This window comes from Peromyscus eremicus, chromosome X (assembly GCF_949786415.1).
Source record: "Peromyscus eremicus chromosome X, PerEre_H2_v1, whole genome shotgun sequence".
NCBI classification, from domain to species: Eukaryota; Metazoa; Chordata; class Mammalia; order Rodentia; family Cricetidae; genus Peromyscus; species Peromyscus eremicus.
In genome coordinates, this window is record NC_081439.1 from 89,528,135 (window position 1) to 89,544,672 (window position 16,538).

The 16,538-nt window shown below is 36.3% G+C and overlaps 1 protein-coding gene across 1 annotated transcript in view; it reads left to right on the forward strand.

The window, feature by feature from the left end:
* Positions 1-16,538, forward strand: part of Col4a5 (collagen type IV alpha 5 chain) — a 211,377-nt gene that overhangs the window by 82,774 nt on the left and 112,065 nt on the right. Inside the window, exons 5-8 of the mRNA XM_059251446.1 lie at positions 13,290-13,334; positions 13,417-13,479; positions 15,874-15,927; positions 16,250-16,276. Of these exons, the coding sequence (XP_059107429.1) occupies positions 13,290-13,334; positions 13,417-13,479; positions 15,874-15,927; positions 16,250-16,276 (189 nt within the window). The remainder of the gene's footprint in view (positions 1-13,289; positions 13,335-13,416; positions 13,480-15,873; positions 15,928-16,249; positions 16,277-16,538) is intronic.

The following is a 16,538-nucleotide window of genomic DNA, read 5'->3' on the forward strand; positions in this document are numbered from 1 at the left end:
GAGAACAAGGAATAGGAGACCATGGTAAATGAAGACCACATGAGAATAGGAAGAAACAAAGTGCTAGAGAGGCCCACAGAAATCCACAAAGATACCCCCACAACAGACTGCTGGCAATGGTCGAGCGACAATCCGAACTGACCTACTCTGGTGATGGGATGGCCAAACACCCTAATTGTCGTGCTAGAAACCTCATCCAACTACTGATGGATCTGGAGGCAGAGATCCATGACTAGGCCCCAGGTGGATCTCTGGGAGTCCAATTAGCGAGAATGAGGAGGGTTTATATGAGAGAGAATTGTTGAGACCAAGGTCGGATAAAGCACAGAGACAAATAGCCAAACAAACGGAAACACATGAAATATGAACCAATGGCTGAGGGGTCACCAACTGGATCAGGCCCTCTGAGTGGGTGAGACAGTTGATTGGCCTGATCTGTTTGGGAGGCATCCAGGCAGTGGGACCGGGTCCTGTGCTCATTGCATGAGTTGGCTGTTTGAAACCTGGGGCCTATGCAGGGTCCCTTGGCTCAGCATGGGAGGAGGGGACTGGACCTACCTGGACTGAGTCCACCAGGTTGATCTCAGTCTGTGGGGAAGGCTTTGCCCTGGAGGAGATTGGAATGGGGGGCGGGCTGGGGGGAAGGTGAGGGGGGCGGGAGGGGGGAGAACAAGGGAATCTGTGGCTGATATGTAGAACTGAATTGTATTGCAAAATAAAAATTAAAAAAAAAAAAAAAAAAAGTTAAAAAAAAAAAAAATGCACAACATTTTTAAAATTTAATTTTTAATTTGTGTGTGTGTGTGTGTGTGTGTGTGTGCACATGTCAAAGTGAGTGGAGGTCAGATGACAACTTTCAGAAGTCAGTTCTTTCTTTCCATGCTGTGGTTCCTGGGGACTGAACTTAGTCAGGTCATTAGGCTTGGTGGCAGGTATCTTTACCTGCTTAGCCACCCCACCAGCCAGCATCCTCTATTTTCAGTCTCTGGTTTATTCTTATTTATATCTGTAACACAGATATACACTGCTGTGCACATAGCATACTCTATACTTTTGACAGAGATATACTCTAAATACCAGCTGAAATGCTAACATGAAGCTATTTTGTACTTAGGGAAATATACTGGAACTAGATTTTTTTTCCTTCTTATTTTTCTATCTGAGTGAAACTTTCAGTCTGAGTTTTAGTCCTAGCTCTGCTAGTAACAGACCATTCAATAATTTGAGATAATCTAGCTCTTAAAATTGTGAAAATCTTAATTGTTTCCCTCTTCTTTATAATTGAGCTGAGGTTAAACTCTTGCCATTATGTTCTCACTTTATCTGTGATATACTGTTTAATCCTACAAGTACTAAAGAGATTATATCCACTATATATTATATATATTTTGGATGACTTGTGTTTTTCTCCTCACATCTTCTGGATTTGTCCATGTTAGTAGATACTGTGGACATATAGTATCATTATATTAAGTTGCTTTCATATTACAGTCACTTGAACTTTCAGAAATTCAACTATGCCTGTGCTTAAAAGTTCATAAATGACTTTCCTTTCCATTTTTCTTCAATTATAGGGAGAACGAGGATTTCCAGGTTTGGAAGGCCATCCAGGTTTGCCAGGATTTCCAGGTCCAGAAGGGCCTCCAGGACCTCGGGGACAAAAGGTATTTGTTTCCCTAGCAATCAGCAATAGCAGAGGAATTAACCCGCCCTAAATATAAGACAAAACTGTCAATCCAACTAAAAGCTCACTGAATTGTAATGAGAAATTATTGCTTAAATCGAACAACAGAATTAAAGGGACAGTTATTTTCTATTTTCTTTAATTTTCATAGAATTTATTTTGTAAATATTTTAATTGAAGTAGATTGCATTTTTCTCTCCTACTTTTCCTCTCTCAAGCTCCTCCCAGCTGCCCTAACTCAAACTCCTCCCATACCCCCACATTCTAAAGTTGATGACCTCTTTTTCTTTGATTATAGTTACATACGCAATACATGTGTGTTGCATAGACACACACACACACAGACACACACACAGACACACACACACACACACACACACACACATATATATATATATATATATATATATATATATATATATATATATATGCAACCTACTGAGTCTGTTTTTGTTATTTGTATGCATATGGTTTCAGTGCTGACCACTCTCATTGGACAGCTAATCAGGGGGTGCACCCCTGGAGAGGCTAATTCTCCTCCAAGCAGTCATTAGTTGTTTGTAGTTCTTGGTCTAGCACTGGGACCCCATAAAATTGTCCCATTTCCACATTAATATGTCCATTGATGTTGCTATTATTCCAGACTTGATTGTTTCACACCGGACTTCTTGGTATAAGACTCTTTCCGTCCCCTTTTCTGCGATGTTCTCTGAGCCATAGATGGAATGGTGGTGTAGGGCTGCGGTCCCCACAAGACATTGATCTCCTCCCCCACAACCTCTCTGACCAGTTGAGGTTTTTTTTTATGGTGTTCTCCATTTGCTGTGGTGAGACGCTCCTTTGGTGAATAGTGGTAGCTATACTTACTCAGGAAAGGTGGATCTTCACTTTAGTGGGTTTTGTTTGTTTGTTTGTTTTTGTAATTTGGACATTACTACCATATTCAGATTTTTTGGAAGATGTTGTTTGTTGTATATGGTTGTTGGAATTGTTACATTAAACTTCTCCTGGGGAGATGCAAATAAACATCTTCTCACCCAAGATGGACACCAATGACAGACCAAAGTAGGATTTAACCAAATTTTAAGTTGGTGAGAACAATGAGTTTATTGGACTTGATAAACTGAGCATGAATAAAGGATTGCATACAGAAGTGTGGGTGACTCTAAAACAGCTGTATCATGGATAATGATTTCATGGAGGCTGCTGTTGAGTCCCACTTTGAATTAGCCTCCTAACTTTCTATGTACGCTGGCATCTCCCTAAATCACTTGCAGCTGCTGGGTGGGGGAGGGTCCATAGCTGGAATCTCAGATGAGGGTCTCTAGAATCATTTTTCCTCTTCCTACCAGGGAGTGTTAAAGCTCCATTATCATTATCATAGACCTTGTGTATTAGTTAGGCTTCTCTGGGGGAACAGAACAAATTGGATGATTATATATATTCCCCCATGAGTAAGGGTAGCATCTCCATGTGTATGTTAAGATGGGGACGTAGGAAAGATAATAGTGAATTTGAGACTGGGAGAAGTGTCTTCTAGTTTTTAATGGCTCTTTTGATTCAGTGTCCCCACTCTATTAGATAGACTAGTAAAGTGGTATGTGGAGGGGCCAGTTCTATTCACTTGCCCAAAAAGTAAAATTTGACTTAATGACATTTTTCCTCTAGCTTTATTATTTCATATAATGATGCTGTACCATATCTTTAATGGATATCACTGAGTAGTTTTCCAATAAGGAGGAAAATTAAATGCATGGAGACTTTTTATATATATTTAGTTATTCCAGAAGTTAGATGTTGCGAGAAAGATGACATGGTTGTGAGGAGATAGCTTTGTGGAATCCAGCAGTAAATGGGACCTGTGCTAAAATTCACTGAATAGAACGTGAACACTAAGGAAATACTAAGACTCTAAATGACTGCATAGAATTTTGTAGATGGGCCATTCAACTGAATTTCCTAGGTGTTATAACACAGCAAGAGCAACGGAATGATGCTTGCCACCCAGGAGTGCCTAAGAAGTAGCCCAGAGATCTAAAAGCAGTAAAGTTGATGGGATTGAGCACTAATATAGCAGCACAATGCACTGGAACTTAAGCACAGTCTTGTGGAACTCAAGGGGGACCACAAATTGATTAACTTTCAGCTGTGTTATGGAAATGGATGTGTTGAAATAGAATGTAATTTGAACCATAGAAAAAGCTATATTTCCTGAGTTCGAGTTTATCTGGGATCAGGGCCAGAGTTTCTTGCATGCCATGCATATTAAGAGTAAATATTTGTGTCTCATTAAAGGAAGTTATGTTAAAATGATTTTGAAATAATTTAGCATTAACTGAGACTGTTTAATGATAGTGTAACAGTTAATAAAGATGTGCTTCTGTGCAGATAAAGTTTAACCTTTGTTGCAACTCTTTTTCATTATTTATAAAGTGCAAATATATACTGCTTTCTAAACATCTTAGATTCTACACCTGAAAATGCACCTTTGTGTGCGTGGGTATTTGTGTGTGTGTAAAGTAAAAAAAAATAGAATTATTTTTTATTGGTATACTCCTATTTATGAAAGTATAGGTTTGTAAAATAAACTGGCCACTTAGCTCAGTTGGTGAGAATGTGATACTGAGATACATATATATAAAATAATACATATATATATGCATGTGTATTTGTATAAATGCATATATGTAATGTTGCAAAGGAGTTCTTTATTGAATAAAATGTGGTTCATTTTTATGGGTAATATATTCATTTTATTCAAGATAAATATAATGTATACAAAAAAATCTCTTTTCCACCTGTGTGCTCATTGGTCACTGAGTACATATCCATTCTTTCATCCCCTTTGTCTATAAAATAAGGTGTGTCATACTTAGTTTGTGTTTTTTTATATCAGTGTACCCAGAACATGTTATTCTTACTACATTCAATTTCATTGTCTATAAGCTATAATGTTGTAACCAGTTCCCTATATATGATTATGCAATTTTCAACAGTTTGCTGCTATAAGCCGTAACTGCTAAGATGTAAAACTTGGATTAACTCTTTTTTGCATCAATAAGCATGAATGTGTAAGATAAATTTTGAGAAATGAATTTTTGGATCACTGGACGGACACACACACACACACACACACACACACACACACACACATATGTATGCACATGTGATTTTTTTACAGATATTACCAGATTACCGCTTCTCAAACACATATAATTTACCTTTGTTTCAGCAACAAAAACAAAAATATATTTCCATACAGCTTCATCACTATTCCTACGAAACTTTTCTATTTGTCATTGTGGTAGAAGAGTGATCTTTCAGTGTGCTTTCAATTTGCATTTCTATTTTTATGAGTAAGAATAGGCTTCTCACAGATACAAGTGTCATTAGTCTTTTCTATGACCTGTATTTTCATATCATTTGCCCTTTTTCTGGTGGAGTTTTGGGATTTTCATACTTTGCTGACCTGTTGGTTAGTAAGATGATTTCTGTGTACATACTGTGAATTGCATCATTTTCCCACTTGTCCTTTGTTTTGCTGGGTATGTACATGAAAGTATATGCAATTCTAAGTCTCTGTTTTTCAAAGACCCTTTTCTTTTTTTTCATTTTTTTATTAAGAAATTTTCTACTCACTCTACATACCACCCACAGATCCTACCTCCTCTCACCCACCAGCCCTCTCTCCCAAGCCACCCCACATCCCCACATCCCCCAAATCAAGGTCTCCCCATGGGGAGTCAGCAGAGCCCAGCACACTGAGCCTAGGCAGGTCCAAGCCCCTACTCACTGCACCAAGGCTGTGTAGCACTTGGATGGGAGACCCTTTTCTTAAATCATATGGATTTTCAGCAGACCAAATCTTGTACACTTTAAGGTTATACATTAATTCTCAAACGTTTTCTTTCAGTATGTCAGTTTATTTTTTACCTGTGTGGAATCTATTCTGGTATGTGGTTTGTGATGTAAAATCCACCTTTATCTTTTTCTCCACTCATTTCCAATGCCATAGTCATGACATAGGAGTCATCCTTTATTTGTAGTTTCATTTTCCATGGTTTCAATTATGTGCCAGCCACTGTCTGAAAATAATTAACGGAAAAATTCTTAAAATTAATGGTTCATTGGTTTTAAAGAACTCATTACAGTATATTGCTATACTTGTTCCATATTATTCTTAGTTATTGTTAACTTCCTAAATGTCTATGTATTTTGTTGTATCTGTGTGCATGTACTGGCCACAATTTCAGGTACCTATGTGGGGTCTAAAAAGTTATCCTCCTTGGATAAGGAGTGGCTTCTGTATGCCAAATTCATATGAACTTCCTTTCTGATGGTCTTCCCAGTATTCAGTTTATTCAAATAAAAGACTCAAACTATTTGAATGATTGAAGCTTGTGCTCCACTTTTCTATCTGACTGGTAGTAGGGTCCACTCACTTCTCTCAGTTTTTCTCAGAGATATTGCTGGGGTTTTTCATATAAACTTTAGAACTTCTGTCTGGTTCTATTTTCATTGCATAAAATTTCTAACTAAATTGTGATTTGCTTTTTAAATGATGAATTCCTTCATTTAAGAACATAGAATTTCTTTTTTTATTATTTTACTATTTCTTTGTGAACTTCACAACTGTTTTAAACTATTCCTATTGTAAATCTTGTGCATTATTCACTGCCAAGTATTTTGTTTTGCCATTTATAGGTGGAGTATTTTCTTCTATTAAGTCTCCCAAATTGTTACTATAATAAAGCTGTTGACTTTTCAATATTAGTTTTATGTACAGTTGAGAATTACCATATTGTTATAGTTGTTTAAATATCTTGGTTTTCAGGCATACCATTGTATCATTTGCAAATAGTGGTTTTATCTCATCTTCTGTAGAATTTTCTGCTTTTGAATATAGTGCTAGGGATTAAGCTCAGGGCCTTGCATGTTTTAGGTAAATGTCCTACCCAGGGGTAACCTCAGCTCCATTTTTTCTCACTTTTCTTTCTTGTTGTTTTCTTTTAAGACAGTCTTACTCTGTGGTCTACCTGCCCTGGAACTTTCTATGTAGACAAGGCTGGCCTCAAACTTGTGGCAATTTTCCTGCTTTAGCCTCTTGAGTGTTGGGATTCCAGATGTCCTCCACAACTTCTAGCTTTCCAATTTTCTTTCCTGAAATTCTCACTCTGCTTTAACCTTGCGGCTTGGTCTAACTGGTGCAATGTTGAAGCGGTCTTGTCTAGTTTCTGCCTTCAGTGAGCAGACATAAACTATTTATTGAACAAGAAATCTTCTAGTTATTTTAACTGAGAATCAGAATTCATTTAATCTTCTTATAAATGCTTCTGCTTTGGAACAAGTACATCATTAAACTTTTAAAAAGGAGAATATTTTATGGAGACTTAATGGATTTTGCATTAACAATATCCATGTCATTGATGCCAGAACCTGGGGATATACTACTTTACGTCAAACGGTATTAGTTTTTCTTTATTCAAAATTTAAAAGAAAATACTTAATGGAAACTTCACTGAGATAAGATTTAAACATTTCAGTGATACAGGCATGACTAGAAATGGGTAGGTAGAATTTGCAAGGAGTAGAGAGCAGAAGCTGAAAAAGAGTTTATGGTGGTTAAGTTCTGCCAGTAGAAGGTGCTTTTTTAAATAAATGGCAAGATAAAAGCAGAAATTCAAGAGCAGCACATACAACTGAAGTTTAAATATGCCATAGAAACCGTCAAGATTTTGAGCTTTTCTTTTTTCTTTTTTTATGCACAAACGATTTCAGAAATAGCTGTATTGCTGTCTTAGCTTCATTTTCTTGTGTACCTCTTGTATAACTTTATGCATGGAAAGTTTCTTCTTCATGTCAGCAGTCTCTCCAGTAAAATAATGGCTTTTCTTGATATTGTTCATATAATTTACCAATGTCTTTAGTCTTAATAATAAATCTTCTTTGGGCATAAGAATTTAACACTAACTTGCAGATATTTTTACAAAAATTTAAGACTGCTATAATGGGAAATTAGTTATTTGATGACTGTTTTGAAGGACAAAAGAACTAAACATACTGTGTTTTTCAGGGTGATGATGGAATTCCAGGGCCACCAGGACCAAAAGGAATCAGAGTAAGCAATATTCAGTATATGGTAAATTCTTCCTTGATGTCAACAGATAAAAACAAGTGAAATGATAGGAGACAACAAGAAAAATACTAGTTATTGTTGCGCATACACATATACATACATTAAACACAACAATCTAAGTCCATTTAGTGTTGCTTTTATGTATACCATTTCAAGGCTGACCAGTTGTTACTGGATAATCAATTAGGAGGCTCATTCATGGGGATCATTAAGTCTACCTCTCTCCAGAGTAGTTAATTATCTGTAGTTCTTTGTATAAGAGTGGGGCCCTGTGAGATTTCCCTCATTCACATTAGCACATTTTTTCCTGAGTCACAATTGAAAGGTAATATCCACCCTTGTGGGGAAGTCAAGATCAACCAACATACTGTGCTCAGCTCACTTTCTAGTCTAGGATCCCCCTACCAGTGATCCTGACCACAATTAAAATGGATCTTCTCATACAATTAATATAATCAAGATAATCTTCACGGGCATGTCCAGAGTAGTGTTTCCATGGTAATTCTAGAGTCTGTCAAGTTGACAACTAAAGTAAAATATTACAACTATACTTCTCAGCTTGACACCTAAACACATGGCTTTTAAGCTGTAACTTTCCATGCCTTTTTCTCATAGGCTCATGAGAATGATATAATGTAAAACACATTCAATCTAACATTTAAAGTCCCCATAGTCCTAAGTCTCTTAGCTATGAGCTTCTATAAAATAAAAAACAAAATATATACTTATATACTTCCAACATAATATTAGCACAGAGTAAATATCCCTGTTATAAAATCGAAGAATTGTGACACAGCCACAAATAATCAGGTCAATGTAAAACAAAATCCAATAGAACAAATATCAAATCCTGAAGCTCCACGTCCAGCATCTGGGGCTTATAATGTAATTAACTGGAGTCCAAAACACATAAGCAGACCCACACACCTTCAGTTCTGCCACATGCAGCACACATAGAGTCTTTTCTTGGCTGGCTTTATTCTACACCCACAACTTTCCTTGGAAGCTGTCTCTTGTTCCTGTCATCTCCACTATCTTGGTGTTTCAACTGCAACTTAAAGTTTGTCTTTACAAGTTCACATATTGGCCTCTTAGGGATTCTTTCCAGGTGCATCAACAACACCATAAATCCTCTGGCCTTAGATTCTTTTTAAAACATTAGAGCAAGTCTCAGTGACCCACTTAATCTTGTATCTTTCATGCCTCTAAAACTTGTACAGTATGAACTACACTGCCAAGTTCTGCTGCTAGCTCTTGATGGAGCCTCTGATGGCTGGGATTTTGCTTTCAGGACACCTTTTCTTTTGTTCCAATGCAATGTAGGAGGTTCCTCTTCAGTAGTGCTGATCTCTTTAACAATAATAGCTATGTTATCAGTACCAGCCTGAATTCTCTCCTTCATTGAAATGTCCTCTGCCAAAGAAGTTAACCCATTATCTTTAAATTTACCTTCAATCAAGTACCTTCAGGACTTGAGCAGAATGAAGCCAGATTGTTGGCCAAAACATCACATTAATAGCCTTTAGCCCAGTTGTTGAGTCATTGTTCACTCTGACATCTCAATGACCAGCCCCTACTTTACACATTCCTCCCAGTTCTGCTTTTAGCGTTTAAGGACTTTTCTAACTGAACATTTCAACTCTTCCACATTCCTGAAAACCAGTTCCAATGGCCTATAAACTACATGGGCAGTTTTATCACAACAGTGGTCTCAACTGTTGTTACTAATTTCTGTCTTAATTCTTTTCCTGTTGCTGTGGTAAAATTCCCTGATAAAGGTAACTTAAGGGAGAAGGGGTTTATTCTGGTTTACAGTTCAGGAGATCAAGCTGTCCATCATGATGGGGAAGTCAAAGCAGCAAGAGTTTTCAGCAGCTGGTCACATCACTTTCACAATCAGATGCAGAACATGGTGAATACATCCATATTAATGTGCAGCTTACTTTCTCCATTTTATCCAGTTCAGGATCCCCTGCTTAAGGAATGGTCTTGCCCACATTTACAATAAGTCTTCCCATATCAGTTGATGTAATCAAGATAATCCCCCACGGATATACCATCTCCCAGGTGATTCTAGAATCTGTCAAGTTGACAGCTAAGCCAATTAGTCTTCACAGCTGGTATGCATATGGCTGGTTTTAGAATTAGAGAATACTGAGGCCCCAGAATGGTGGCACATGCCTTTAATTCCAGCACTTAGGAGGCAGAGCCAGGCAGATCTGTGAGTTCAAGACCAGCCTGATCTACATAATGAGACAGCCAGGGCTACATAGAGAAACTGTCTCGAAAAATCAGTAAGAAGAAGAAGAAGAAGAAGAAGAAGAAGAAGAAGAAGAAGAAGAAGAAGAAGAAGAAGAAGAAGAAGAATTAGAGGGTGATAGTTTTTCCAAAGATAAGATCTATCTTCTCTGAACTTTAGTTTCTTCACATGCTAAAGGTAAAGAGTATATCTCCAAGATCTCTTTTCGCTCCAAACTTCTGTTTATATGATAGTATCTCTTACTTTGATTATTAAATGCATGGATGGTTACATAGCATGCTTATGTATGGATTATTTTTACCCCCCCCAAATATTGTAATTCTTTGATATTCAAATGTTTAGATAAGTAAATTGTGCACAAATCTTTAAAAACATTATAGTTGCTTATATAATTTTAGCAGCATGTGGTATCCCAACTTGGTACATCATACTTGTAATATTAGCAGTTGGAATGCTGAGACAAGAAGATTGTCATGAGTTCCACACCAGCATTTGGTACAGAGTTGGGAATCTGTCTCAATAAATTTCAAAACTAAAGCCAAAATGAAAAATCCATGTAGGTTGCCTTATACAGTATTTATGACTTGTGTAGATACAGTACTGGAAAAAAATAAGAAAGTTGAAACCTTTAGTTTGTCAGGTATAACTGATTTTTGTAGTAAATTGGTATCATATGCCGTTGAAACTCTTTATAATAATAGCACTATATCTCACAATAGCCATTTATAGTTACCATATGCTAAACACTGTGGAAACTAAAAAGAATTGGTCATTTTATTAATGGCTACTTCTAGATATCTTGGGGGGTGTTCAGTTAGATTCTGTTTCTATTTCTGAAGTACAACTTTAGAAGTGCTTGATTTGGTAGCCTGTATTTTTAGGTCTCAGCTTACAGACTACTCTTTTGTTGTTGATGATGTTTATTTGTTTTGTGTTTTCAAGACAGAGCTACTCTGTGTATCCCTGGCTGTCCTGGAACTCAATTTGTAGATTTTGTGGTTTGCCTGGAACTCACAAAAATCCATCTGCCTACCTCTGCTTCCCAAGTGCTGGGATTAAAGGTGTGAGCCACCACCACCCAGCCCAGACTGTTCTTGATATGCAAAGTTTAAAAGTGAAAAAAAATTAAGTTTAGATGAATGCAGAGAGTACACAATAGATTAAACTTCCTTATGCTTGTTTTTACTTTCAAAACAATTGAACATTGACATTTTACTGCCTCTAAACAACCACTATTTTTGCAAATGTTTTAAAGTAAATCTCGCACATCTTTCAGGCTACCAATGAAAACTTCATATGTTCAGTATTTATTAACAACTATATTCTTGTCTTATGTTAACAACTTATAGATTATTTTTAATTCAGTCCACATTTTCTCAGGCCACCATTTTAGCTGGAATTTTAATATATGAATGAACTGCTGTGACAACTACTTGAAGTAGTGATCAAGGAAAAATTTTTGAGGATTTTTTCATTACAAATACATGTAATTTAATGTTTCAGTTGATTGTAGTTATTACTTGTTTTGAGATAAGGTCATACTAGGTAGACCTGGCTGGACTTAAACTCAAACAGTGCTGGGATTAAATGTGTGTACCACTGTTGTCTGTTGTTTTTACTCTTTACTCTTTTGGATCTTTGCGGGCCCCACCACCCAGCTCCCAAATAAGTCACACACGGAGGCTTATTCTTTCTTATAAATGTCCAGCCTTAGCTTGGCTTATTTCTAGCTAGCTTTTCTTTAATTATCTTGTCTACCTTTTGCCTCTGGGCTTTCACCTTTCTCTATTTCTGTATATCTTTTCTTTCCTTCTTATTCAGTGTCTGAATGTGTAGCTGGGTGGCTGGCCCCTTCTTTTCTCACTCCTTGATCTCCTTCTCCTTTTCTTGTTCCTCATTTTTTTTCTTTTTTTCTCCTATTTATTGTCTCTACCTGCCAGCCCCTTCTGTCTTTTTTCCTGCCTTGCTATTGGCCGTTCAGCTCCTTATTAGACAAATCAGGTGCTTTAGACAGGCACAGTAAAACAGCTTCACAGAGTTAAACAAATGCAACATAAAGGAATGCAATACATCTTTGCATCATTAAACAAATATTCCACAGTATAAACAAATGTAACACATCTTCAACTAATATTTTCCACAACATACCATCATGTATATTATTCTATTGAAACCCATTTTATGCCATCCTTGACATGGTAGGAGCCTTTTCAAGTTTTATTCCTGCCCACTGTCTTTTTTTACAGAAGTAACTGATTGCTGAGACTTTCTTGCTTCCTGACATACAGTATTTCAGAAACATCTTCTGCTCTTTTTTTTTTTCCAAACCTTGCTATAATAGTGCTGCAGTCACAAACCTTAAATATCATATTGTCTTTTCTAGTTTGTAGTGTGCCTCTGGGTTAGATACATTTAAGTAAGTTGTTATGTTAAAGGGTATGTCCGTGTCAATTTTGGTAGCTATTTCCAAATTCCTGCCATGACATTTGAGTCCATATTCACAGCACAGATGAGAGTATTATTTTCCCTATATCCTCACCAACAAAAATAGTTGACAAGTTGTTTTTTGCCTGTCCTGAAAGGGAAATTTAACTGAAAGAGATTTGGGGTTAGTTACATTAATATCCTCAGCGGGAGGACATTACCCTCTCATCTCTTAGTAAATTCATTACTCACAAACTTGAAAGAATTTTATATGTTAAAACAGACATTTCATCTACTGCTCTTCTTGCAGCTACTAACTGTAACGAAGAATGTACCTACAAACAGGAGTCTCTAGTTTTCTGCAAAATGAATTTTAAAAACATCTATATGTATGTGGGTGACAGTTGTGTAGCTTGGTCTCTTTTTGGGGCCCCTAGTAGTGGGACCAGGATATGTCCCTGGTGCATGAGTCAGCTTTTTGGAACCGATTCCCTATGGTGGGATGCCTCAATCAACCTTGATGTTGGGGGAAGAGCTCGGCCCTGCCATGGGAGGCTTACCCTTTCTGAGGAGTGGATTGGAGAGGGGAGGTATAAAAGACATGGGGGGAGGGAAGGGGGGAGAAGAAGGAGGGGAAACTGTGGTTGATATGTAAACTAAATTAAAAATTTAATAAGAAAACCATCTCCATGACAGAGCTTTTCTACAGTTACCAAACCAATGTGAGGCACATTTTGCAACAGCCTCGTCATTAAAGTAATCAAGGGATTTCTTTATTGTTACAGGGTCCTCCTGGGCTTCCTGGATTCCCAGGGACACCAGGTCTTCCTGTGAGTATGATTTTGATTATTGTAAAGTCCTCTAAAAAGTAACCTAAGAAATACCATAAGTGTGTTATATGCCTTTTCAAAGGGGATGCCAGGCCAGGATGGAGCTCCAGGACCTCAAGGTATCCCTGGATGCAATGGAACCAAGGTGAGGTTTATTGAACTTAATTGTGGACAGTATGTTGATCATAATAGACTTAGTCTGAAAAGAGAGTGGCTTTGTTTCTAAGTCAACATTTTCAGTATATTAGATAGCAGTAGTTTATTTGAGCCTGTCTAATTAGTAGCGATAATGTATTGCATTAGAGGTTACTTGCAAATCTTTATGCAAAGTAGTATGAATATTAAAAGTGAATTAGGATATATGTATTTCACATACTATATAAGTTGTTATGAGTAATGTCTTTTATTAATTTTGCCTTACAAATAGGTACTATTTAAATTTTGAATACTTTAAGTTTAAAAAATTTTATTGTATGTTATTTCTATAGTGGAGGAAGGGGTTCACATATGCCATGGAACACATGTGGAAGTCAGAGGACAACTTATGGGGGTTGATTATTTCCTTCCACCATGTAGGATATGGATATCAAATTCAGATTGTCTGTACTTTGGCAGCAGGCACCTACCTTTACCTACCAAACCATTTCACTGATTAACGCTTTTTTTTTTACTTACTTAAGTGTTACTGTGAAAACTACAAGTGTTTCATAAGCAAAAATGATGCACTTAACAATTTGCAAAAAAAACTTTAGGTAATGTCACTTTTCTTGTTTTGAGTAAAAAATTTGACATTAATGTACAGCAATGGATAATGAGAAAAATGAGCAAAATATGCTCTTCTTGTAAAATGATATATTGTAGCCTCTTTTATGTAAATGTACATTACTTTATATTTATCTTTTTAGCATTTTCTATTTTCTGCATAATATTCTATAAAATTACATCTACCCTAGATCTTTTTAATTAATGACATGTGCCAAATTTTTACATTAGAATGTGTACTTTAACTTTTTGCATTACAATGAACATGTTTTCTGAGAATTTTTAAAACACATAAAATCAACACAATACTTTTCAACCCAAGTATTTCCCAGGTCTCTGTAACTCTTGCCAATAATAATTTTTTTTCTTGAGATAGAGTCTCACTATGTAGCCTTGAGTAGCCTCAAACTCACAGAAATCCACCTGCCTCTACCTCCCAAAGTTCTAGTACTAAATGTGCACATTCTTTCCACAACAATTATAATTTTTTAATGTATAGATTTATTTGTAAGGCAAATGTCCAGATTGAGAGATTTGTGTCCTTCATTCTAGCTCAGGCAATCTTTGGTGATAGGACCAACATAGGCCAATGAACAAATTTCATGAGAAAGTAAACCACTTTCTTTTTCCTATTCTGGTGACATAGCTATGTTTTGGTTTGTTTGTTTCTTTGGTCTTTTTTTAAAGAGAGAGAGAGAGAGAGAGAGAGAGAGAGAGAGAGAGAGAGAGAGAGAATGTTCAGCATGCCTTATGCAACAAGAAGACCAGTACTCAAAGTTTTAAATAGGGAGGCCAAATGCACATGCAGGTATAATATATTGTATGATTAAAAGTAGTCCTTTCCTAGATCCAACAATTAATTTATGTAATTTATTTATGTAATAAGTTTTATAGAAATTAAATGATTAACGATTTTATTGTGCATACTGCCAGATTAGAATTGTCTTACATTTCTCACTAGGTATGTAGAATATGAATCCTAATGTTGCATCCACAATATATGGGTTATTTTTTCCTTAATGTCTTCTAAACTTGAGATGCAGCCGCTTCCTCTCTCTTTGAACCTACATTTTCCATGTATAAAAGATGATGCAGAGAAGGCCAGTTGACAATAACTCAAAAACTCAGAGGTGTAGCAATTTTACCACTTTAAACCTTCTGACAGGTTTTTTCCTAGAATTGCTATAGCATACATAGGTATTTGAAAAGAATTTGCGTTGGTGTTCTTTTACCACTATTTTAACTGGTTTCTAAACCAAATGTCTATACTGCTACTTTACAACAGTGAATGAGAGAAATTGGGTACCTAAAAAATATAATGGCCTGCAATTGCTAGAACTGTTGTTACTGTCTTCTTGGTGCTATTAATAGCCTTCTTCTTTGCTATCTTTTAGTTTTACAAAAATAATTTGAAATACTTTACAATAAAGGAAAAATGAAATGGTAAGTTTGAAATAAGAAGGTATACACATAGTCAGGAAACTGGGGCAAATCATTAACCATTAAATGTGACAATCATTGGAAATCTGTAGTGTGATGGTCTCAAAATAGATTTTTCAAAAGCAAATGACTGTGGTAGAGTTTTCCCTTTAGCTTCGGTTGGAGTAGATGAGTAGGGCTAAAAGTATCTTGGTAGGTTGAATTGTTATGTAGGTTGATGCTAATGAATTTTTGGTAATCTGGTATGTTTCAAATAGCTTTTAAAGAAAGTCATTTTTCATACAGTTATTTACTGTTTCGTATTTCTCTATACGCTTTCTTTTTTAACTCCTTCTAGGGAGAACGTGGATTTCCAGGCAGTCCCGGGTTTCCTGGTTTACAAGGTCCCCCAGTAAGTTTTAAAATTCAGAATTAAAATGAACTCAGGAATTAACAGAAAACGTGTGAATACAAAGTTTGTTCATATGGAACAAAGTCACATATTTAAAGTAGCAAACTAAAGTGTTTTTTAAAAGAAATGGCTAAAAGGGCTTCTTGCTGAATAAAACCATGGATTCCATGCTAGTTAATATAAATGTTACTTATAACATAAAATATTATGAAGCGACCCCATAGAAGTTTATTCAGATTGTTTTCCTTTTGTGTAGCATGTGTTCTTTTGTTTACCCCTGCCCAATTTGTATAAAACTTCCTTCTTTCTTTTTTAACAATAGGGACCTCCTGGGATCCCAGGTATGAAGGTAAGCACTCATGCTGAGAAGATAAACAGTTTGAATAAAATATGTAGAAAGTCTGCAGCTGCAGTAGGATAGGAACTACAACTTCTGCCTCAAAATGAGTACATATAGAAGTTATGCAGCTACACATGGAGAAACGCTCTTTAAGCAGTATACTGTGCAATTTTCTATACTGACATTCTTGGAAATGTATGTGTTGGTGCTCAAATATTTCTTTTTCTGACACCTTCAGACTTTATCTTCTTGTGCTTTGATAGGATTGACT